Source organism: Ruditapes philippinarum, unplaced genomic scaffold, assembly GCF_026571515.1.
Source record: "Ruditapes philippinarum isolate M1 unplaced genomic scaffold, ASM2657151v2 ctg3105_1_1_1_1, whole genome shotgun sequence".
NCBI classification, from domain to species: Eukaryota; Metazoa; Mollusca; class Bivalvia; order Venerida; family Veneridae; genus Ruditapes; species Ruditapes philippinarum.
In genome coordinates this window covers 113933-139540 of record NW_026854138.1, presented here as the reverse complement: position 1 = coordinate 139540, position 25608 = coordinate 113933, and the positions used below count along the sequence as shown (strand labels likewise).

The 25608-nt window shown below is 30.7% G+C and overlaps 1 protein-coding gene across 1 annotated transcript; it reads left to right on the top strand.

The window, feature by feature from the left end:
• Positions 1-4217: 4217 nt before the first annotated feature.
• LOC132739079 (uncharacterized) lies at positions 4218-6943 on the top strand. The gene is made up of 2 exons (XM_060726730.1): positions 4218-4238; positions 4457-6943. Exons 1-2 carry the CDS (start codon positions 4218-4220, stop codon positions 6941-6943), a joined length of 2508 nt encoding a protein of 835 aa, XP_060582713.1.
• Positions 6944-25608: the final 18665 nt, after the last annotated feature.

The following is a 25608-nucleotide window of genomic DNA, read 5'->3' as shown; positions in this document are numbered from 1 at the left end:
AATTTCCCGTTGGCCTCTGGGAGTTATTCTTACTGCTAATGCAAGTGTGCCACGTGACTAACAATTTTGTACTGATACATAGGTAACAGTACTTTTTAACAGTATGAAATCTGGTCACGTGGTCTATTTTCTAAATAAAATAAAAATAAAATGGCCACCAATTTTGTCTCGGCTCATTCTTATTTTCGAAGTTCACCACGCTACGCCTCGCGTAACAGTATTTTTCCCGGGATGATATTTTATGTATACTAACGGTTTGATTTTTATAAAGAGCAATTCGAGTTAAGCTGTCTTAAAATGACGTAATGCTTACATTACATAAATGTAAATGATGGGTCAAAAAACATTTATTGTTGCTACAGTTTAATAGTCTAAATCATGTTTATAATCAATAACCCACATGACTCAAAGAAAATGTTTGATAAAAATATTGAGTCAGTATCTTTATATTTCAGGCAGTTATTAAATTTTATCCTAAATATTTTTTTTCAGTATAAATTTATGGTAAATGCCATTCATATTAGACAATCCAATCTTTGTCAATATAATAGCTAATTCTGCTCAACACTTAGATGTGAAAATCATCATTATGTTCCTATTATAATATTATACAAAATAATAAAATTCAATTTCAACATAATAGCTTGGTGCAAACTGATTGAGGCACTGGAGGGACAGAAAGATACTTTTTGAATTGTGACAAGTATCATTTTAATTTCAATGTACTAAATACTTAACATCTAATGTAGAATGATTAAACAATGACACATTTCTAGATCCGCCAATAATAAAATGTGTCTTACAAATTTGAAGTATTCACTAAATATATAAGCAACAATGTAGTTATAACATACGTACCATATCATATATTACTTTTCTCCTGCTGTATTGTCCGAACTTGTTATCTTTTTCTCAAGCCGGAATTTCAATGTATAAAATTACAATAAGTTAAATTTCTCAGAACGATATTCTGGCACATGGTCACCAGACACGTTATTCTACCACGCTGTAAGCTGATTGATGGGGAACACGTACACAAAGGGAAATTCTCTGCCTACATGGCCTAATGAGATAGTTAATCCCGTATAATTTATTACTAGTATTAATTTATAATTTCATATTACTGTATAGTGTGGATTTTTATTCTCTTAATTTAAGCACGCACAATATACATGTACATGTATAGTTGTTAGTTTCAGTCATTTAGGTTTCAAGTTAATGAAGTACTGTAAACGTCCGTCTTATCAACAACGTTAAACCGTTATACAGAAAACCTGGTTAATAAGATGTAACTTCATAGAAGACTTGTAAACCAAAGGTGTCTATATAACACCGTTTGTTCAATTATTGACTTTCTGTCAACAGAACATACCAATCATAGAGTATGCTGTGCTAGTTTTATGAGCATATTTTAAAAATATAATATAGATGAGTAGTGTGTTAAAGTGGCATTAATTATTCGCCGCGTTTCGAAACTCATGATTTGTTCAGCCACATAGAAAGTTTCTAGACAGGTTATGCTACTACGAAAATCTCATATAATGTAATAATGTATATTTTCTATAACATATTTTAAAAAAAAACAATTAATATTAAAATATTTTTACTTGATTAACAAAAATATGTTCATTAGTTACTGGAAATCAATTCTATATTAAACAATTGTTTACGCAAACTCGTTGTGAACAATGATATTTTATTATTAGGATACGCTTCGGTGTATGACATAATTTTTCTTTCTTAAAATAAAATCCTCTTTATTCTGTAATGATGAAGAATACACACCCAAACTTGTGTGGAAAGAACAGAAATTCAATTCTGTATTATCGTTAATAGCAATACCCATTGTAAAGAATCGTTAACTTTTAAAATGCCAGGCTGATTTCTAACCATATCCTATACACATGAATAACTGAAAATTGTGTCTGAACTTTGATAATTAACTTTTTAGAATGACTTCTGTATCAGGAATGTGACTGCTTTAATTTGAACTTTATAAAGGTGGTCTTGTGACCAATGATATATTTTATTATTCGTATATTTAACAAAATATGTTTTACTAACTTATATAAGATAAAACATACAAATCCTAACACCAGACTAAGAGCAGACTTACAGAATATTAGAACAAGGAATACTGGCATGAACGTTGTCCTATGATACTATATTTCAGTGGAAAAAATCTATTCCCAAAGCTTCTAAACTACTTATTTTAGTACATGTAGCTATATCAGTATGACATTTTCAAATTTGACACGAAACGTCTGGCAAAGTAAACAAAATCTGATTTACTTAAAATATTAAAATGCTTTTGATGTATTCGCTGTCATTTGCTTGAAAGGTAACACAATTGTGTCAATATGTAAGAGCAGATGCTACTATTTTCTTTGTATTTTTTCTTTAAAAAGGTTGCTGAATAAATCAGTAATATGTTTACGTTGACACCGGTAGTCTTGTTTACATTTTGTCAGAAATAAATTTGGATAATTCGTGTGTTTTAGACGGTTTTGTGAACTATAAACAGTGATTATGTGATATATATAGTGTTTGGAGTTATATGGATTAATCAGAGGTGAAAATTTTGACATTTTGAAGATTTGATGAGTTTAAATTGTACATGTACTACCTGAATGTAGCTATTTATAGTAACAGTCATTGACTTGTATAATAAATCGATAGTGGTCACTGTATACCTGTCCACTTGATTGGCGATTCGTCACGCTTGACTTGAGCGCAGCGGAGTACTAGAGTACACATTGGAACATTTCGCTCGTCAGTTTACGCTCGACTAAAATATGAAAAACGCTAAATTTGGAGCGGATTTGAACAGTACAAGCGAGGCAGAGGAGTACGTAGAGTCGATCATGGCCTCGCAGCTTATCACGAAAATTAATACACCTGTAACTTCTGGTCGCAAGCGTCATTTATCTGAACCAGATATTGCGACAACTGTGAAGAAACAGCCATGCATTGAAGCTAAAGCTAAACGGTCTCTTTACACGGATACACCTCAGAAATCACGCCAAGTTGTTGTGACGTCAGCTGACATACATGTTGATGGCAATGCATCTGTTGAACAGCTGAATGCAACTTTATCGGCTGATATGCACATGCTGTTTTCCTCCCTTAATGAACGAGTTGAGAAGATGGAGAATGGACTGGAGCAGAAGATTTCAGAAAAAGTTGCCAAGGTACTCGATAAACGTGTAAACACTGAGATGACACGTATTCGTAACGTTGTTGACACCAAGATTGAAGATGCAAAGATGGCTATTAAGGCAGATTTGAAGGCAGATATTGATGTTTTAAGTGCCAAGATTGAGTCTATTGCATCAGTAAGTAGTGCTTCGGCCCAAAATGACTCGGGTGATGACAAATCTTTGAATATTGTAATACGCGATCTGCCGGAGTCTGCAAATGAGAATGTGAAATCCAAAGTTGACAAACTTTTCAAAGATGGTCTTCGTGTTAGTGATGTCAGATGTGTCGCTGCTGATAGAAAGAAATCTAGAAATCCAAATAAGTCTGGTGTTATTATTGCAAAATTGAAATCGCATGACGATAAACGTAAAATCATGTCAAAAAAGGCATCCTTAAACTTTTGTAAGCAGTATGGGAATGTGTTTATTCAGCATGATCAGGCTCCGGCTGACCGAGTTCTTACTAGCAACTTCAGGAGTATTCTGAATGCCATGAAGTCACACGGCCTCACAGTGCTTGGATCGCGCGTTATTCCACGTAGGTCTCGTGACGATAGCAGCAGTTTTCAGGATCGTGATGCCAATGGCAGCAAACATCACGGTTCAACCGTACGTGGCCAGCGGGAAGATTCCGGGAACCATGATGACTCTCACGATCGCAGAGATCGAGGGGATCGGTCTGATAGGAGTGATCATGGTAACAGGGACCGTGATGATGCTTTCAGGTCTGTGCACCATGGCCGGCGATTCGGACGTGGAAACGGCGGGCAACGTGGAAATGGTGGTCGTGGATGGAATCGTGGTGGCAGGAGGTCTTTCGGTTAAGTGCCGGGTTTTGGAACGTTAAGGGATGGAATTTTGAAAGTATCTCTGATAATTTTAAACTTAGAGTCGAATGTGTTTTAGACAATAATTTTGACATTTTAGGCATAGCCGAATCTCATCTTATTAAAAGTGATGTTTTAACAATTGATGGTTATCGTTGGTTTGGTCTTAATAGAGCAAATATACATAAAAATGCACGGACCGGCTCTGGAGGTGTTGGATTTCTTGTAAAAGAATCTCTTTTCGAAACATTTGACATTAATATTGCTGATAATTCTTCAGAAGGTATTTTATGGTTAAAATTATCCCACAAGTTTGAAAACATGAATATTTATCCATGTGTCTGCTACCTACCCCCACAAAATTCATCTCGTTTTTTCGATGTAAATCATTTTTATGACAAATTGTTGACTGATATATATTTGTTTCAGACGCAAGGTCGTATATTTATCTGTGGTGATTTTAATAGTCGCGTTGGAGAACTAGATGATCATATTGCTGGTATTGATCAGATTCCTAGTCGAGATGTAAAAGACTATACTGTAAATGCATATGGTGAAATTTTGATTGATTTCTTGATTAACTCTAATTTCTGTATTTTGAATGGTAGAAATTTTACAAAAAATGATTTTACGTCTGTTTCGGTGAAAGGAGCGTCGGTTGTTGATTATTGTCTAGTGCCACATGACAGTATGGACCATTTTTCAGATTTCTGTGTTACACTTACGTCAGATGTTATCAATAATTGTAAGAATATTATTAAATTTGCTCCGTCGTCGATACCTGACCACTCACTTTTATCCTGGAATATATTATGCAATATCACACGTAAAAAAACTGAACATTTTGGTAATACTAGTGATTCTTATGATAAATTTGACAGAAGCTATTTTAGTAATGATTTTTTGTGTAATAGTGATATTCTGTCAGAGGTAAATAGTACGATTGATACATTGGAACAAGGTATGCGCACACAAAATGACGTAAATATAGCCTATGACAAATGGTGTGAAATTGTTAAAAATGCTATGTATGAAAATGTACCTTATAAATCTATAAAGATAGGACCTGGCACGGGTTCTAAAAAACGTCGTCCAGGTAAACCTTGGTGGACGGATAATCTTAGTGATCTGTGGTGTAAATTGTCAATTGCAGAAAAGCAGTGGTTGCAATGTTATAATAGAGCTGATAGAGTTTCTTTTAAAGCTAAATATGCTAGTATCCGTAAAGAGTTTGATGCAGAAGTCCAAAGGGCTAAGGGCCGTCATTGTTACAACCTTCAGAAGGATATATTAAATGAATGTAATGTTGATCGTTCTAGTTTCTGGAAATCTGTTGGTAGAATTGGTATAACTCAAGCTAACAAGAAAATAATTCCTGATGAAGTTGTTCTGGCTGACGGCTCTGTGTCCGCGGATCCTAGTGATGTTTTACTTAAATGGAAAATAGAATTTAGTAATTTGTTTAATAATCCAAATGTATCTTGTGATAACAGGTATAATATTGTAAATGGTGATTATGATACACTAAGTTTTAACAGTGATATTTCTGTTTTGGAAGTCAAAAAAGTTATTGATGAAGGTAAACTTGGAAAAACAAATGGTATAGATGGAATACCCACTGAAGCCTTAAAGAATGACACTGCTGTTATGTTTATGCACGCTCTGTTTAATGTATGTTTTAAAAGTGGTACTATTCCAAATATTTGGGGTAAAAATGTCATTAACCCAATTCCTAAGTCCGCAAGTATGGATCCAAGGAACCCATTATCATATAGGGGAATTTCTTTAACTTGTTCTGTTTATAAACTCTATTGTGCTATATTAAATAATAGACTAAGTAACTGGGCTGAAAATCGAGATGTCATTGTTGACGAACAGAATGGGTTTAGAAAGAAAAGAAGCACTATTGATCATTTATTTACGCTAACAAATATAATTGATACTAGGAAAAAACGTAAACAGTCTACATTTGCTGCTTTTATTGATTTTAAAAAGGCATATGATTATATAAATAGAGATTTACTATGGAAAAAATTGTATGACATAGGTATAAAAGGTAAAATGTTAGGTGCTGTACAATCTTTGTATGATTCTGTATATTCATGTGTAAGAATTAACTCTAAACATACTGATTGGTTTACTGTTAAGTCTGGATTACGTCAAGGCTGTATATTATCTCCCCTTTTGTTTAATTTATATATAAATGATCTTGCTGTTTACCTGAAATCTCTTGATATTGGTGTTGACTATGGATCTGATAAAATATGTATGTTACTTTATGCAGATGATATTGTCTTGTTGGCAAAAGATGAGAAAGATTTACAATGTTTATTAAATGCACTTAACAACTGGTGTAGCACCAACGATATGTTTATAAATAGTAGTAAAAGTCAAATTGTCCATTTTAGACCTTTATCTGTATGTAGAACATCGTTCAGTTTTATATGTGGTGTTCACACACTTAATATCGTTGATAGATATATGTATTTAGGATTAATGTTGCAAGAGCACTTAGATTTCAATGTTACTGCAAAGGTTGTAGCTCAAAGTGCAAGTCGGGCTCTTGGCCTTCTTATTGCTAAATGTAAATCGTCTGGTGGTCTTCCGTACGATGTATTTACCCACCTATATGATTCTACTGTTTGGCCAACAATCAGTTATGGTTCTGCTATCTGGGGTTATCGCTCTTACTCGTGCGTTAACGCAGTGCAGTTTCGCGCTATGCGTTTCTTTTTAGGTGTCGGTAGATATACGCCTAACGTCGCGGTTTCCGGTGAAATGGGATGGATATCCCCAGAAATCAGACAGTGGAAATCCATTGCTATTCATTTATCTAGAGTCTCTTATATGCTTGATTGTAGAGTAAACAAACGAGTTGCACTTTGTATTGCATCTGCAGCAATTAAATCATGTTAGAACTGGTTTTTCTATGTTAATGATATGTTAAAAAATTGTAATGCGCACCAATATAGTGATATAAGAATTTCCATTCTAAAACATACTATAGTGAATATTGTTACAACTAAATTGCAAGAAAAATTTGTTTTAAACTGGCTCGAATCTTTGAATAGTGTCACAGGTCCTTCTGGTCGTGGTGGCAATAAGTTGCGTACATATCGACTGTTTAAAACAGAATATGAGACAGAATTATATTGTAAACTCATTATGCCTCCTTGTCATCGCACTGCATTTAGCAATTTTCGTTGTGGTGTTGCGCCTTTACGCATAGAAACTGGGCGTTACGAAGGCTTAGATGTATTGGAACGAAAATGCCAGTTCTGTGACAGTATTGAAGACGAAAGCCATGTCATTCTTGATTGCTTTGTGTACGATGACTTGCGACAATCATTATTTGATAAGGCTAAAATAGTAGATAGTGCATTTGTACAAATGTCTAAAAATGAACAATTAATATTTCTGTTCACTAAAACTGAAATGATACGTTATTGTGCCAAAACCTGTTTTAACATTCTACAACGTCGTCTTTTATTCTCTTGTAAATAATGCCATTATATTTGCTTTAAACATGATAATGTATTTTACCTAGGATAAGGTAATCCTTGCTAATCAGGTCATGCAAGATATTATCTTGGATGATAATCGATCTTTTAAAACGTTTTTATAGGCGCGATAGGGCTCCGATTTACAATTCTCAATTTCTTAGCAGTTTTTATTTTTCGATTAGCGATGGTTACCTTACTTTTAATATTTTGTTTAAATACATTGTAATTTTACTATTTGATTTTAGTCCTAGACTAACTGTATAGGTCTTGAATATGTTTATTATTGATATAATGTCTCTTAAAATTCTTGAATAGAATGGTCGTATGCAGAATTTATGTGAATATGTGTAAATATGTATAAAAATGTATGTATACGAATGAGACAAAAATAAAGTATGAATATATAAATCATTTAAAACGTATTATACAATGTAATGCTACAAATAGTGTATTATTTGTTATGTCAATGTATTTTTGCAGATGATATAATTTGTTCATATTTTATATTGTATATGGCTCGTTGAAAAGAAATAGAAAATACAACATTTTTTTTTCTCCGAAATTAAACAGATAAGTCCAGAATTAACCAAATATATTAAATTATTATTTTTTTATTTCTAAATGTTTCTTACTTTTTTATTATCACACTAGCACATAAAACATTTTAAATTTAATAATATACTACATGATCGTATTTATAGTTAATATAAATGATTAAATATGACAGAGAAACATATGTTTATAAATAGATAACAACCACTACTATAGTTAGAAAATACCAACAATGTCATTCCTTTCTGATCACAACAACGAAATAAAAATAGGAATATCAACTGGCTGTCTACTTACTGTTAATGATAACTGACATGTATGAAGCTTTATGATAATTCAAAGTGAATATTAGATTAAATACACACCTAAACTTGTAAACTTGTGTGGAAAGAACAGAAATTCAATTCTGTATTATCGTTAATAGCAATACCCATTGTAAAGAATCGTTTACTTTTAAAATGCCAGGCTGATTTCTAACCATATCCTATACACATGAATTACTGAAAATTGTGTCTGAACTTTGAAAATTAACTTTTTAGAAATGACTTCTGTATCAGGAATGTGACTGTTTTAATTTGAACTTTATAAAGGTGGTCTTGTGACCAATGATAAATTTTATTATTCGTATATTTAACAAAATATGTTTTACTATTATCCCTCTTAAACTTATATAAGATAAACCATACAAATCCTAACATCAGTCGAAATATTGTATTGTATTGTATTGTTTTGTATGGAATTTCGTATTGTATGTGTTACGATCAATTTCCATCATTTCAAAACATCTAGAGCTCGAAATGTGTCAAAACGATTGGGAATTTAAATAAAGAATTATTTACTGTTTAATATTCTCCATTGTATCCTATACAAATTCGTTCGACAATCTGCATTGTATTCAAATATAATGTATTTACAACTGGTCAATAAGCTGCGCTCATTTTAAAGTCAGTATTTTTAAATACGTTTGTATAAGGCACCATTTCACTTCACCGGGATTGACATGTCTGACACTTCTTGAAAGTACAGGTTGATTAAATAAAATATTTCTAACGGCTTTTGGTAATACTTGACATTGATAGGTCATTATGTCTAGGAAATTCTGTCCTCAATTTTACAAGGCTATTCATCAGCTCTAAACGAACTATTAAACTGTGTGGCATATACAAAAGTTTAATCAATCAAACTCAATTTTTCTGTTAATATTCCCAGAATAAAATCATTTGTAAAAAAGGAAAAAAATTGAATTAATTCTATTAAATTGATAAATAGAAGCACGATTGAAACATGCAACATAAATAAAGAATGAAATCAAATGAATCAAAAGTCATACAAATTATATTTATGTTAAAACAAGAGCTCAAAGCTTAAGTCGTTTATATAAATATGTGTCTGTTACACTCAAATATATTAATTTTTCTAATTAATATGCAGGATACGAAAGGATCATGTTCTTCAAATGTTTGAAATCAAGTATTTCCCCTTTAGGAAAACGTACGGTGCTTATGTTTAATTATTTTGTGTTGATGCTTATTAAGATTAATTAAACGCTTTATCTAAATGCAAAGGCGAAAAAGAATATTAAATTAAACGCATTAAATCTAAATTAGTTTTACTTATAAATTAAATATTCTTCTTTTTCGGAGACAAAATAACTTTACACGCTCTATAAACTTTTTTCTAGAATGTTATGTTACATGTTATTTAATTAAGTAATGTTTAGGCCAGATCACGTTTCTTCGGTTAGTTTCTGTCGGTATTCAATAGTTTTATATTTTCAATTATTTTCTACTAGCCGAACATAAAATGTTAAAGAAGTGTTTAACAAAATGTATAACTAGTATTCAGAGAAATAGAAAAAAAGCAAACAGAAACTTACATTGAAATAATAATAATACAATAAGACGTTATATATTACCAATACATTTATTTCAATTATTATTGAATTCCTGTAAATAGCAAGCGAAAAAAATGCCATTAATAGTGGGCGAAGAATAACGTTTTATTATTTTAAGTGACATCTTATGAAAATAGTTACAGATTTATAAATTTTTGCTCTCAATTATACCATTTATTTTCATGTCTACGCAGCATCTTTTTACAAATATCACAGAAACAAATGAAGAGAAAAAATATATTAACTTACAAAACATGTTCAAAGTCTAACAAATTATTTTGAAGAAATTTAACAAGCACTTCATTATTAAACAGCACGCTCGTCTATTCTTAGTGCTTGATAGTAAAAGAGCCTTGATAAAGTAAATTTCACAAAAGGGCATCAAAACTCCAAACCGGCGTTAAATAGCCGATAACCACAGCTAACACCGATATTATTTCTTGAATATATGTTCATTTATTAGAATCTAAAATATTGTTAAACTGATTTTGAGTGAAACTAAAATATCTTCCGTTTGTTTCGGCTGTGTTAGTTAGCTGACATTTTGAGTGTAGCATATATTATATTGGGTTAAGGTCATTCATAAGTTAAACGATATTTCACTTGAGATTTATTTTTTTGATAAGTATGTCAAAAGTATTGAAAGAAATTGATTATTCATTTAAATGGATAGTGTCGTCAAATTTCCTCCTGTCTGTTATTTCATATTCGACATCAGATTTAATCAGTAGATCTTTTGTCACAAAATTAATTGTTGTCATTTCATTCCCTCATAAAATGTTGAATAGTTATACGAAAACATAATTTAATCAGTTATAGAAATTTGTTGTGTTTGTGATAGATGGAAATGACAGCAAAATCCAATGTTGAGATATATTGTATCACATCTTCAAGATCTATATATGAGTCGCGCATTGACAAAACCAACATAATGTTTTTGCGACCAGCATGGATCCTGACCAGCCTGCGCATCCGCGTATTCTGATCAGGATCCATGCTGTTCGCTATCAGTTTCTCTACTTGTAATAGCGTTTGTAAGCGAACAGCATGGATCCTGATCAGAATACAACATTATTTTAGATTACAAACGCTATTACAAGTAGAGAAACTGATAGCGAACAGCATGGATCCTGATCAGAAAACGCAGATGCGCAGACTGGTCTGGATCAATGCTGGTCGCAAAAGCATTATATTGATTTTGTCATGGCGCGGCTCAATTATAATGCTTTTTATTTCTTTCAGTGAGAATACAAAATCAATTCAGAAATAAAGCCTAAAGTAAATAATCATCAGTGTAATTCAAGTATAATAATCGTCATTTAAAAAGAAATCCAAAAGGGGAAGAACCGTTATTGATATATTACATTTTAAATACAAGGATATATTTTGTATTACGAATTTATTTCATTTCAAATTTCCTAGTGGTATAAAGCTCGACTTGTATGCAAGTAGTTGTTAGTTCGAGTCTCAAACGGCGAAGTTCTTCTTTGTTTCTCTAAACGTTTTAATTATTGCTTTGTTATTGTATTTTATTAACTTTCTGTTTCAGCACTATAGTATTGATCTAATAAAATATGGCTGTTTCAGTAAAGTACACTATTTGATAAGCACGTCAGTAGCAACGAGCGACGAAATATATCTAAACATAGTGGCTGGCTTTTTGTTTATTTATTTATTTATCTTGCGTTTTGCATAAATGAAAATATGGAGCTAGTTTACAAAAGTAAATGCACGGTTAAACATAATTAATTGTATTTAAATTTCAATCATTATTGTTTTTATTTCTCATAATTTTAGTTTTTTATTTTAGATTCGATAGAGGTAAATAACTAATTTCTTTTAAATATCAAGCGATAAATACAATTCCAGTTTAATAACAAAGATCTTCCACAATATTTATCTTTATTCAATCTGTTTAGTGATTTTCACCATCCTAAAATGTCATGATTATTTTTCAAGAAACGTCACGGCATTTGTGACAGTAACCGCACAGATAAAATCATTTTCATTCAAGGTAAACGGATATGAGAAGCTATTTTGAATGATGTTCTGTGAATAACAGGAAATAACTCTCCCATAGATCCGTTGCAATAACAATATGCATGTCTAGATGTATACATATTTTATAGTTATACAGACATATTTACAAATATTGCTGTTACGCTGTACATAAAAAACATAATATCGAAACCACTGCCTTAATCAACAAACAAAACATTAACAAACCTCTGTTCACTTGGATTAAAGTTGTGCTCTGAAAAATGTGAAAAATATGTAACTTTTAAAGTATTTTGTTGTTTTGTCAGTCATCTGTATTCATAGAGCATATAATAAACTGTTTTTAATATTTTAAGTTTTAGGTTTTAAATCACACGGACAACATTACATGTAGTACCCTAGCTTTAATGATGAAAAAATAGCTTCCTAGCACGAAATGATTAATACGAGTAACATTTCCAAAGAGCTTACGGAAAGTTTGTTTGTATTTTGTAAGTTTAATACAGCAGTAGTTAAGCACAAAGTAAATGGCATTATAATTTCTTATCACTTTCAAGAGGCATTCCTTTAAAATAACCAATTAATTAATGCTTCATAATATAAATAAAGTTGAATTATGAATTAAAGCATATTTCATGCGGAGTTAAAAGAATAACCGTAAGTTTTATATAAAAAAACAAAAGTAATTCATCATAAACGAAAACAAATCAATGTTGTTTTTGCAATGAATAGTCATACACTTTATTTACAGGATATAATAACTAATTTGTTTATGATTACTGTATTGAAATTACAAATATACAAAATAGTCATTTTAAATAGATTCAAATATTTCTAATCTTGAATGGATACAATGGCATACCTGTTACCAAACATAATTGATTGGAAATAAATAATGCGCTTATTTGGCTGTATTCCTTTTTTTAAATGTGTATGAGTAAATTATATATTAATAATATATATTTAATAATTATATATTTATATAAGAAATCTCACTTTTCTCATTAAAAACGATGCTTGCTTAATTATAAATTCGTTATAAATATTTCTAACAGGTTATATGGCCGTATATAAACGGTTGTTTACAATATTAACCTCGCCTAGCGGTTCGGGTTATATTTCCAAACAACCGTTTATGTAGGGCCATATAACATGTCAAAAATCTTTATAACTAATAATATACGTATAATTAAATACCTGACGCGTATAAATGCTTGTAACGCAATATAAATATTTATTTTTATAAATCAATGTCAAATTGGTTTAGATTAAAAGTCAATGGTAAATCGGGATAACAGTTTCTTTAACCTTTATCAAAATGTCAACAATTATTTACTGGCGTTCGAAGACCGTCTACGGCAAGTAGCGTTTAGACGAATGTTTCAATGGAAAATCGCGTTTGTCACACGTAAGTGCCGGAAAATTTACGTGTTATCTTATATTCGACGCAGCGTTAATTTCAATAAATCTATTTCAATTCAGAAGCAAAGGAAGTGTAAAAAACATTTAATCAGAAAACACATAAGTAGGAAAGTCTTATTTTTAATTGACGCTATCTGTACACCTCGTTTTGTAACATGTCTGAAAGTTTGATAAAATGACGTCGCAATGATAGATGCTAGCACATAATCGTCTACAGAGACATCATATACATGGACTTTAGGACTGTATCTTTTTGCAAAATAAATTTGCATTAAGTAATGTACATTGTAGGATGACATGCGATCTCAACCTAAATCACGAAGGTTTTCCATAGCAAATAAAAAAAGAAAACAAAAACAAAAAATAAACAAAGAAAGAAAACAACAAAAAAAGAAAAAACACGTGAAAAGAAACCATAACTTGCAGTGTTAACTACCATTTCATCTAATATACTTTTTAGCTTTTAACAGGGAAGAGACTCAAAGTATAATAGAAAAAGATCTCAAGTTTGCACGTTTTATCAAGCATTTGCGCTTACGACATGTGACAGTACAACTGCATATTTGTCCTGTTGAAAATTGTAAGAAAATATAAAGTGTATCAAGAGCAGACTTACAGAATATTAGAACAAGGAGTACTGGCAAGAAAGTTGTCCTATGATACTATATTTCAGTGAGAAAAAATCTATTCCCAAAGCTTCTAAACTAATTCTTTTAGTAGTTATATATCAGTGTGACATTTTCAAATTAGACACGAAACGTCTGGCAAAGCAAACAAAATCTGATTTACTTAAAATATCAAAATGCTTGTGTTGTATTCGCTGTCATTTGCTTGAAAGGTAACACAATTGTGTCAATATGTAAGAGCAGATGATACTAATTTCTTTGTATTTTTGTCATAAAATAAGTTGCTGAATAAGTCATTGAAAACGTATCATACAATGCTACGCTACAAATTGTGTATTATTTGTTACGTTAATGTATTTTTGCAGATATAATTTGTTCATATTTAAATTGTATAAACCTCGTTGAAAAGAAAGAGAAAATACAACTTTTTTTCTCCGAAATTAAACACATCAGTCCAGAAACAACCAAATATATTAAATGTTTTTTTATTTCTAGATAACTCCAATAAATGTTTGTACTTTTTTATTATAACACTAGCACATAAAACATTTCAATTTTAATTATATACTATATGATCGTATTTACAGTTAATATAAATGAATAAATATGACAGAGAAACATATGTTTTTAAATAGATAACAACGACTAACTTTAGTTAGAAAATACCAACAATGTCATTCCTTTCTTATCACAACAAGGAAATAAAAAATAGGAATATCAACTGGCTGTCTATTGTTAATGATAACTGACATGTATGAAGCATTATGATAATTCAAAGTGAATATTAGATTAAACGTACCATTATCTGTGAGAAGCACTACATGAACATAAAAACACAATTTTCATGACATTGGGAAACCAAAAGCGTATCTTGAAGACATAAACTGGTAAGTACTGAGTTTAATTTTGTATCTTAACATAGGCGAAGTGATGTAAATGAATGTGTCACACGTATTCGTTTTTAAGTCTAAGATCATTGCAAATTTGGTATAGATATGAAATATCAAAACATTTCAAATGTGTTGATTTCGAAGCATTTGAATATGTTTATCGGAAAGGACTAAGTACTTAAGACCTATTTAACTCAAGGGATGTATATGCCTATAAGGATGAAGACAAGCTACATATTAGACGTTGTATGCTGATGAATGTTTAGATCTGTGCTGTTATGAAAGTTGAACTTAAAATGTAATCGTTACGACAGAGAAATTCCATTACGTCCTTACTAGTGCCCTTTTTATACTGTGGCATGACGGGTACGCGTAAGTCAAGTCCGTAGGAAAAGGTAACCAATAACTGTACACCACGAGTCTGTTTTATAAAGACAGCACAGACACGCTCTCATTGGTTTACCATACTGACATGGATGATCCTGATTAAACGATAGCTAAACTTCGACAAAAGAAGAGTGCCAACAATAAAACTTTACATTTAAGCATTAATATAAACCTCAAAGTTGCAGAGGTTTCAAAAAGTTACGTACTCCGCAGCCGTCGTACCGAGAGTGACCTTTTATAAGTCACGGTGATTAATAGACAAAGGCGATAAATAAAAGGGCAGTTTTGGCTTGCTATTCTTCATTTCAAACCAGAGATAGTGTCGTTGGTGCGAGTCTATCTGTGATAAAGACCATGTTTCGTTTTATAACACCATAACTGGTTTTATGAAACAGACCTTTACAATGAGGCTCTTTATAAGGAATATAAATAATGTTCAAACTTGCTTCTATACAGTATCCCAGTATTTATATGTGAATATTTGAATAACCATTTTCCTTGTAAATGATCTCATCTAGTCATTGATGTAGAGATTCGATAACAAAGATATTACTTTAATCCTTATGAAAATCATTGTATGCAGAGCTGCGTGGAAAGTCAGATTAATTGATTCAAAGATGTATGGTTACAGCAACATTATTTTCTTTGATATTCTATCAAAGTTTATGAATAAACGATCTTACATGTACATATAAAACCATATACATGCAAGGGCGGTGCTTGTTTGTTGATTTTTCATTTCAAGTAAGTGATCTTGTTGACAGTTGTATGCCTTTTGACATTTAACAAATCAAGAGCAATGTGATTCCATTACTTGTAATCAGCAAGAATAGATTTTTGTTATGTTTTACTTGTATTATGACATATTGTTACTGATTTACACAGCTATTACAAAAGATATTGTACATCTGAATGTTTTTGCCGCAACATTGTTTAAGTGGTTTGAAATAAATGTTTGAATAGCATTAACTCAACATGTTTATAAAAAGAAACACACATTATTACCCGCTAACATTTCCTCCTCCTCACTCACTTGAAACACAATTAAACGATTCGATTACAGTTTTTGTCGCGTGAAAATAAGAATTATTTTTTGCATTATACATGTTTTTGATAATGTACAACGGCGAACAAATCAGCGTTGCGTTTATGACATGTAAGAAAAAAAAATAAAATCCAACAATTCGTATAAGTTTCTGTTTTTAAATATAAAGGGAAATTACTGTCGAAATAGAACAAAATAAATACAGATATGATGGTGTCAATCACATTCATCACCAGTATGTTTTTGTTCAACTTAAATTATGTGCCAGTTTATGCGTGTGCACTATTTTTTATAAAAATTTTCATATGTGCCTGTCTTTTTTATCAGGCAATACTAAAAAATAATTGTACATAAAAATTATAAACATCGTGCAATAACCAAGAAAATCGTCAATATTCGAAGGACTGCCTCGTGAATATTTTCTCACATAATAGACAACTTTATTGGTTGAATGTTTATAAAATTTCCTAATTGACTATCTTCGTTAATTCTGTTCATCAGGTACTGATATTTTGACACTTGAATTGTCACTTCTCGATCATAATTAGGGTCACAACTATAACTAACATCGAGAAAGCACCTAAAGAAGCCGTGGTAATTCAATATCCAAAGACAAATGACCTAGTTAATTAACTTAGTTTGTCTCCTCAAGGACATACTTCAAATATTTGTTTTACGCGCATTGTTTGTTTATGTAATAAAGACAAAAACAACAACACTGTTACATTACATGAACAATATTTACAAGAGACAGTTTGAAAGCCATTACTTGAGATGTACATATGAAATAATTCTGTACCGGTATCTTAGATTATCTCATATATATTATTGCATTTTACATGTCAAAATGTCATGATATTAATTATGATTTCTAAAATAAATAAAAAAGCTTTGATTTTCCCCTATATCAACAGAAACATTCCGTACGTTTGAAAGTTATCAGTTGGTCTGTGAAAAACGAGAACAAAAAAAAATCAGCAAACATTTGAACCCATTGTAGAAACAAGTCACATTATGGAAGTTGTAGAAAAATCATAAATTCCTATAAATGTATTACATGTATTCTGGTCATTTTACAAGGTCAAACATTTGTATATTCATTACCATTTGTTTATTATTATACATGTAATGTGGATGGTGTACAACTATACTTTCACTTATCCGGACTGTACTTTCTGTAAATATATACATGTATTCATTGCTACAAGCCGTAGTGCCAGTATTTCACGATTTATTTATTGAAATTGATTTATATCTTATTACATGTTTTTAAGTAGACAGTAAAATTATATTTATATTGTGATAATTTTACAGTGAAATTATATAATGTTATTTTAACAGTAGAACTATAAAATGGTGTTTGCACAGAAACGTGACTATATTTGAATTTGTATGAAAAGAATGCATCGTAAATAAGTGGAAATATAATTAAAAACACATTTTTCTGGCGTTTGAAAATAAATAATAACTAATCCAGCTGCAGTTTTCAATCGACTTGAGGTGTAAAACGCCTTATCTGAATTGAACAATTTAGTAAGAAACCGCAGACTGAAAATCATACGTGTTTAAAAGTCAAGCAAAACAATTTAATCCACATTGACCTGTAAATTATAACACAATTAACAAAGACACTATCTATTTGTATACACAACCCTATCAAGGAAACAGGGAATATTGTTTGCATCAGATATAACTGTGTAGCTTTTTTATTATCTTAAATATGTTTTGTTGAATTAGATTTTATCCAGAAATTGTTTCTTTGAAACGATTTTTAATGGTTGCATATTACTTAAAAGTTACATTCCATTTTTATCAAGATAAATTATTTATGATAAAAATAGAAATATTTCACCCTATTATCGTCTTCTCCTTTTTAGCATTATACACGAAACCGATTTTTTTATATTATAACGCGAATAACCTGAATATTTTCATAGCAATGTCTTAATTGATCAATCAACCAATTTGACTTCATCCAGTACGTATTTAAATACACCATTTGCCGGCAACTAACAATGCGCCATACTCGATTGTTTATTCGTCAACGAAAAACAATATTGTCTGAATAGCTTGTTTAGTTTACTTGTCAGTTATTGAATGACAAGCATGTCTTCTTAATCTAAATATCAAATCGTCCCATTAATTGGATATGTCGTGATTTTCATTTTCTACGACAATCATTCGCTAATCAATTACGTATACTTGTACACGATCAAACGTTAAAATAGATAGAACTGTTGTTTATATTTTTAGTTGATAGTTGAATAAAAAGAAAACACGCTCGATGGCAATTACAGACTTCTAAAATGATACAACAATGACAATTTACAAAGTTGAGAACCAAACCGTACAAAAAATACAGAGATATGGTATTTTTTTCATATTTGAGCCGCGTCACGACAAAACCAACATAATAGGTTAGCGACCAGCATGGATCCAGACCAGCCAGCGCATCCGCGCAGTCTGATCAGGATCCATGCTGTTCGCTTACCAACTTTATTACAAGTAGACAAACTGATAGCGAACAGCATGGATCCTGATCAGACTGCCCGGATGCGCAGGCTGGTCTGGATCCATGCTGGTTGCAAACGCACTATGTTGGTTTTGTCATGACGCGGCTCATATAAATTTTTTTAATTAGTCGAAAACGTTAATTCGAAAATACGTCAAGCGTTAATATTTCGCAAAGTTCTTCCGATATCTTGTTTAATTATGATGAAAACTATTTGATAAAAAAGACTATCAATAATTATAATTTTACACATTATTATTTATTATTCACCCTATCAAACGACACGCTTTCTTCCGTTGAAATGAAGGTAACAGTGAAATGGTGGATATTTGAGGTCACATGATTTTATCTAATCAAAATTTATATACCGATATTATTTCCTAAACATAAAAACATTCTAACTGAATTTATTCCATTACTCATATCATTATTCAAAATCTATACATTTAGAATACCTATTATTTGAAAATGTGAAACAAGGTTGTAATATTTATAATTATGACGTTTGTAACATATTAAGATCATTGTTCTTGATATTCAGGTGTTCGTTTAAATAATTGCCTTTTGTTCTTTTTTTATTATATTCAGATTACTTCGCACATTGAAAATCTAGATATAGAATCTGATATATTTTAAGACTATTACACAATTATAACTTTATTCTTATACACACTTATTTCTTTAACAAGACAACGTTGCTGAGTTCATAAGCTTCGAACAGAATCTTAGACCTCATTATCACAATTCTTTCTCTCATTAAACTAGTGCGAAACCCTTATGAAAACAATGCATAAACAAAGAATAATCTGTTTTAGCATTTGTACAAATATGCGTCAGAGGAAAAAGTCATTGACTTCTTGAAGTGTCAATCCCTTTTAAATGGATTATATTTCTTCCGACGACGTATTCGTTGAACAAGAAAAGAATGTTGTAATGATGATTGACACTGACGAAGGCTAGCCACCATTTCCCGCCATTTTATGATTGCAACAACATGCGTTGATCTCGTTGTGGCAGTTTAAAGATGCACTGTACTTTATGAACATTAAAGAAGAGGTTGAAGCTCGTGCGGGAATTAATAAGCTCATTAAACACGGGTCACTCCTGGTCATATATATGTTACTCTCACATCGTTTTAATTATATCGACCTTAATGTCTAGTTGATATGATGACAATAATTATGTGTCACTGACTTTAATCGTACAAGGACAGAAGAGGGCGAATTATTTGTTCTTACAGGAATAAATAATACCACAGAATGGAAATATATTACGAATTGGCACAAATATCACATTTTGAGACAATTAACATATACATTAATTTAAGATGAACTGTTGACCGAAAGCCTAAAACTCTTAGTAAATATTATTTTTCTAATAAAATCATCAATATAAATATTAGTTTAAATAAAACTGTTAACCTATTGATGAGATATATTTATTTATTTCAAATATCTGGAAATATATTTAAGCGTCATCTGTTATGCAATGAAAATATCAAAATGCGTAGAAAGACTTTGTTTGCATATCAATGAAATGTTCGGGTGTCATTTATATTATTTTTGCAATTCCACAATAGCATAATATGACTTTATCTTGTAATTAGATACAGATTTGATAATGTTGCACTACAGTTTTAGATGTTACATGTGGTTCTTACCAATATAAACAAGAAGTATCTTTTAAAAAGGTACTCGGCCGTACTTAAACTGGTTTATTTGCATATCGTATCTTAGAAAACATATAAAAATAATCAGATAGTTTATGATATTGCGCCTATTTTTTAATTTACGATAAAATGTTTGAATAGTTACAATTTGCAATTTTCACAATTTGTGTCGTGTCTACCCCAGAAAGTTTTTGAACAAGATTCATGTTATTTTACAGAAATGTTGGCAAACATGTGAAGTTGTGCACCTTGGGTTTAATTGTAGACTTATTCAGTATTTAGAACTTTATGCTTGTATAGATTAAGTCCAAGTGAAAGCATGATAATAAAATCAAGTTAAATAAAATCATGAAAAATAATTATATTTTAACAACAGTTTAGAAACAAATTAAACACTGAAACTATAACAAATCAACTCTTTAAAGTTGTCAACAGCACAGAATAAACTGAGAAAATCCCTTTTATCCACCAAGTACATGCTACCTATATATAGCCAAAACATTATTAATCCTGATTTTTTGGAGATGATGAAGTGCTAAAAATGAATGGTAGAATATTACGTCATCGCACACCTGCTGAATGCTACCACTCGGACAATCTTTTTTGCAGAAAATCCGTCGACTCGAAGGTAAAATACAACTTTGTCATAAGAAATAGTAAGAATATCAACAAAAACGTGTAGCGCACCAAAGATATGGCTATAGTACTTGAGATAATTATAAAAAACGTTTATATATTTATTGCCTGGTTTAGGCCTGAAAACGGGCTATTTGTTTTTCTCTGAATGGTTGATGATGTATAATTACAATACTAGTCTACAATAATTGTATATCAGGTATCTGACACCATGAAGCTTACTTCTATAAAAGCAGTGCTGACACGCTCATAATGCCTTTGACATTGATTAAGAATATCCCGATGAAGCGTTACAAGCAAAGAATTATGATAATGCCCTACAAATGAGTATAAACATAAACCTTCAGAACTATTTTAAATTTTAAGGTTTAGCACTCTGCAGCCATCATAGCAGAATGGTAAACAACGTTGCATTTATTTAGTTGTTTATTTTCGCAGTTGAGAATAAAACCATATGATCCAGTAGTTTTATGCTAAAATAAAAGAATTCTTTAAAAAAAAAAAGAAAAATTTAGTTTAGTTTGTTTTATTTTCTATTTTGAATTCAAAAAGAAAAAAGAAAAAAAACGTGATTATATTATCCAAACAATTTAAGTTTTGATGTTTTCTATGCGATTTGCGAAAGTTTAAGTCAGACACTTCTTACAGCGGTCATACAATATTATGAAAATTGTTTCCTGTGACAAGAGCCGGGTCAACAACTTACATATCATTTCCATTTCAGGAAATATACATTTATGATTTAATGTTTTAATTTCCCGCGGCGTCATTATATTACAAATGAATTCAAAGAACAAGTGGGTTGTTTTATTGTCTCGTAAACTTCTTCAATTTGATAATATACTTTATTATTAGGATAAAGGTAATAAAAGGTGAACACATATATAATAATCGTTTACATTATATCTTCTTATTGTTAGAAAACCAGCTTTATTTCAATAGTATTTTAGAATATATTGAACACCAACGCACAACAAGGTGGTAAAAGAAGCAGCATGACCTTCTATACAAATAATTTATTTAGTACATAATATTTGTAATCTTTCTGCTATACAAATATTTAATTTACATACTATTTGTAATCTTTCTGCATAAGCAGTATCAAGAATATTACTATTGTACTAATTTAAAGAAAACAAAAATATCTGTTTATTTATACATATTTTGTTTTCTTTTCAGATTTAGAATGGAAACTGTTGTGATAATGTTTAGGTACACTTTACTTGTGACGTAGTCTGTACTATAAAAACATTAGGCTAGTTAATGTTTCAGATGTTTACAAATTATTAAGTCTTAGAAAAAAAACCTTGAAGAAGGACATTGCCATTTGTTCTCCTTGAAGTATCAATTTATATTGTCCGACATCACTTGTCGTAAATATGTCGTTTGAATTTTTAGATTGATTCCAATTAGTGACACCTCGGCGTTATTTTTATAGCAGTCTGTGGGTTATAATTGTATTTTTACTGATTTATTTTAAAGTAAGACTTCTATTAGCAAAAGATAAATCATATCAAAGTGCATCTCTTAGTGCTAATAAAAGCAAGATAATTAGTTTTGATTGTTGCCGTACTTCCTTCCCTTCGGCGTTTTTGGATATTTTAAGACTGGTATAGCTTCTGAAATGTGCCACTCTTCAGTTTTTCTGAAGAATTTATGTTTGCTAGTGGTCATTTGCAGTAATAGAACGGAAAATAAAATAACTTGCCATACTTGCCATACATGTTAACAGTTTCATGTACATTGATTAAGCATTAACTACAGGTGGCGACAATTGTTGATTACCTGTAAATTACATGTAGTATGTATTTAAGCAATTAAGAAAAAGAGACATGTCCTGACAACATGTCATCTTAAATTATTCTCTGAATTATCTATAATATACATATCAGTAAGAGGTTACAAACAAAATAAAAGATAAGCTATGAATTCCCTCCGTACAACTGAATTCAAATAAAAGGCATCTGTGTACATGTTGCAAGTTCTTTTCCAGTTAAAGTCGATATACCTATCAAAGAAGCGAGAACAAAACAGCCAATACACTCTTCTAAAAACGATTGCAACATGAAGTGAGCCTTAAGCTAAAAAGATAATCTTACAAATGGAACACAAATGCGTGTACGAATCTGATCAATTTTGAAGAGGTTTTTGAATCATTAACTGTTACAATGTTATCGATTTGTTCAGACGTGCTTCTGTTCACTATCTTAAACTAATTGAATATATACAGATGCATGTAAATATGTTTTATTTGCCCAATATGTAGTATTCTTATTATTATAACTATACAAAAATGACCACTAGTGAAACAATACAGAAAGATATTTAACAATATTTATCCATTTTATTTTCAAAATGTAATTTTGTTCTGCATTAGTATGATGCGATAGGGTACAATTTTTATAAAGTATATATATTGGTAACGTAAATTAAAAGCCACAAAAAAAGTATAATTATGAAATATTTAAAAAGAAGTTAATTTCCACAGAACTTCGTGAACCGTATTTTTTTGTTTCACGCAGATCACAAATCGTCGTAAAGTTTAAGAGCCATGAAAAAACAAAAAAAAAATATGTTTCTTTACTATACGTTATCGCAATAAGAACTTCTGATGCATGTCCAATTCGATCCACTTTTTATTTTTTTTTTGTTTCAATGTCACATAATTGTTGGACGTCAGTACATTGACAAATACTAATCAAGGATGATATGATATACCATGATGGCCCTTTCTTAGATATTTTGCTAGAAAAAGCCACACTTTCAGGTATGAGGTCAAATTGGGTTTGTCGTTTTTAACCAAAACATCAATATTTAAAAAAAGCATTGTATATTTTGTGCTCAGGTGAGCCAATAACAAACAATAAACATGGAAATACATCATGTTAAAGTATGTAAAGAGACATTAACTACTTTGTTGCTTCCAATAAAATATGACTGTCACGACAAGGTAACGAAGGCACAGGTATTATTAATAAGGTTTCTGCAAATGTGTTTTTACTGCATTTGTAAAGTATATGAACGACGTTTCATGGAATCAATGTAAACTGTTATTATTGATTTCGTTCTTAAGAATATAAATAACATTCACTGAAAGGATTTGCAGAATATGCTTTCTCTGTCATTATAACATTTATAAGATTTATTTGCAGAAACGCTTTTCTTTGACAAAATGTTTCACAATGAACAAAACAGATAGAATTTGAACATTTCTATATTATTGCTTATGCAAAGATTAAATGGTTTAATTAAGATGGTCTTTATATAAGATTTAATATTCTAACACGACCCGCATTTTTCCCTATTGAACATAGAAGAACCGAAAGTGTGTGTTATTATGCAATAGAGTCACTGTTTGACGCTCTATATTTAGACATGTGACGTAATCATTATACATGTGACGTAACCACTATAAAATCCGACGCGCTGACAATTAGTACGGAAACAAACCAGGCGCAATTTTGCTTAAAATAGCAGGTACGGCAGCATTTTTTTGTTTATGTCGTGTTAGAATCGAAATAATATATCCAAATCGGTGATTTTATCACTGGATAACATCACTGTTTGTCGTTCGGATGCGCATCATTATATCACTCGGGCTACGCCCTCGTGATATAATTCCTCGCATCCGAACTCAAAACAGTGATGTTATTGAGCGATAAAATCACAGTTTGGGATATATTATTTCTTAAATATATCATTTTTATGTTACAAATATCCAAAGAATTTAGATAAACTAGTTTTATTATTAATGCAATAAATCCACTATTCTTTTTGTAGACGACATTTCTAATATTAAATCGAAAGTAACTGACACAGCTCCACACAGCTTATAAAAAGAAAGACAGATGAGATTTTGTTTGAACAAATGTCACCTTTTTGTACAAAATAGATAGAAATAACCTGAATTTGCACACATTAAAGGCAAATTAAATTGGCATTTGCTACAGCATAGTTGCATAATTTTGTGTTATTTTGATAACTTCTTACAACAGACAATGTTTATATATGAAAAAAAAAATGCTTTTACATTATCAAAATCATTCACATTCTTCTAAAAACATCTATATTCTTGCATTATAAATGCTCACAGGTATGCATTACTGGAGAATAAAAATATGCACTAACGGATGGAATCTCGCGACGACTCGCCGTTGTTACAAGTTTTTATTCGTAACTTAAGACAGATTAATAAAATGACGGTCCGGTAGTTTTATTACTAAAAGGTTACTGTTCACTGACATCGCACTATCATGTGGGAAGTATGTGCTTTTTTTTTTTAATTATATTAAAATTTTTCGTGTGATGTGAGGTCATCAATAATACGCAATAATTCTGAAATTCCCCAAATAAAACTTTTTTCTTTTCAATTAAAAGTCATTCAAGTTTTTTATCAGCAATATATAAAACAGAAATTTCTGTTTCTTTCAATACATCTTTTCTTATT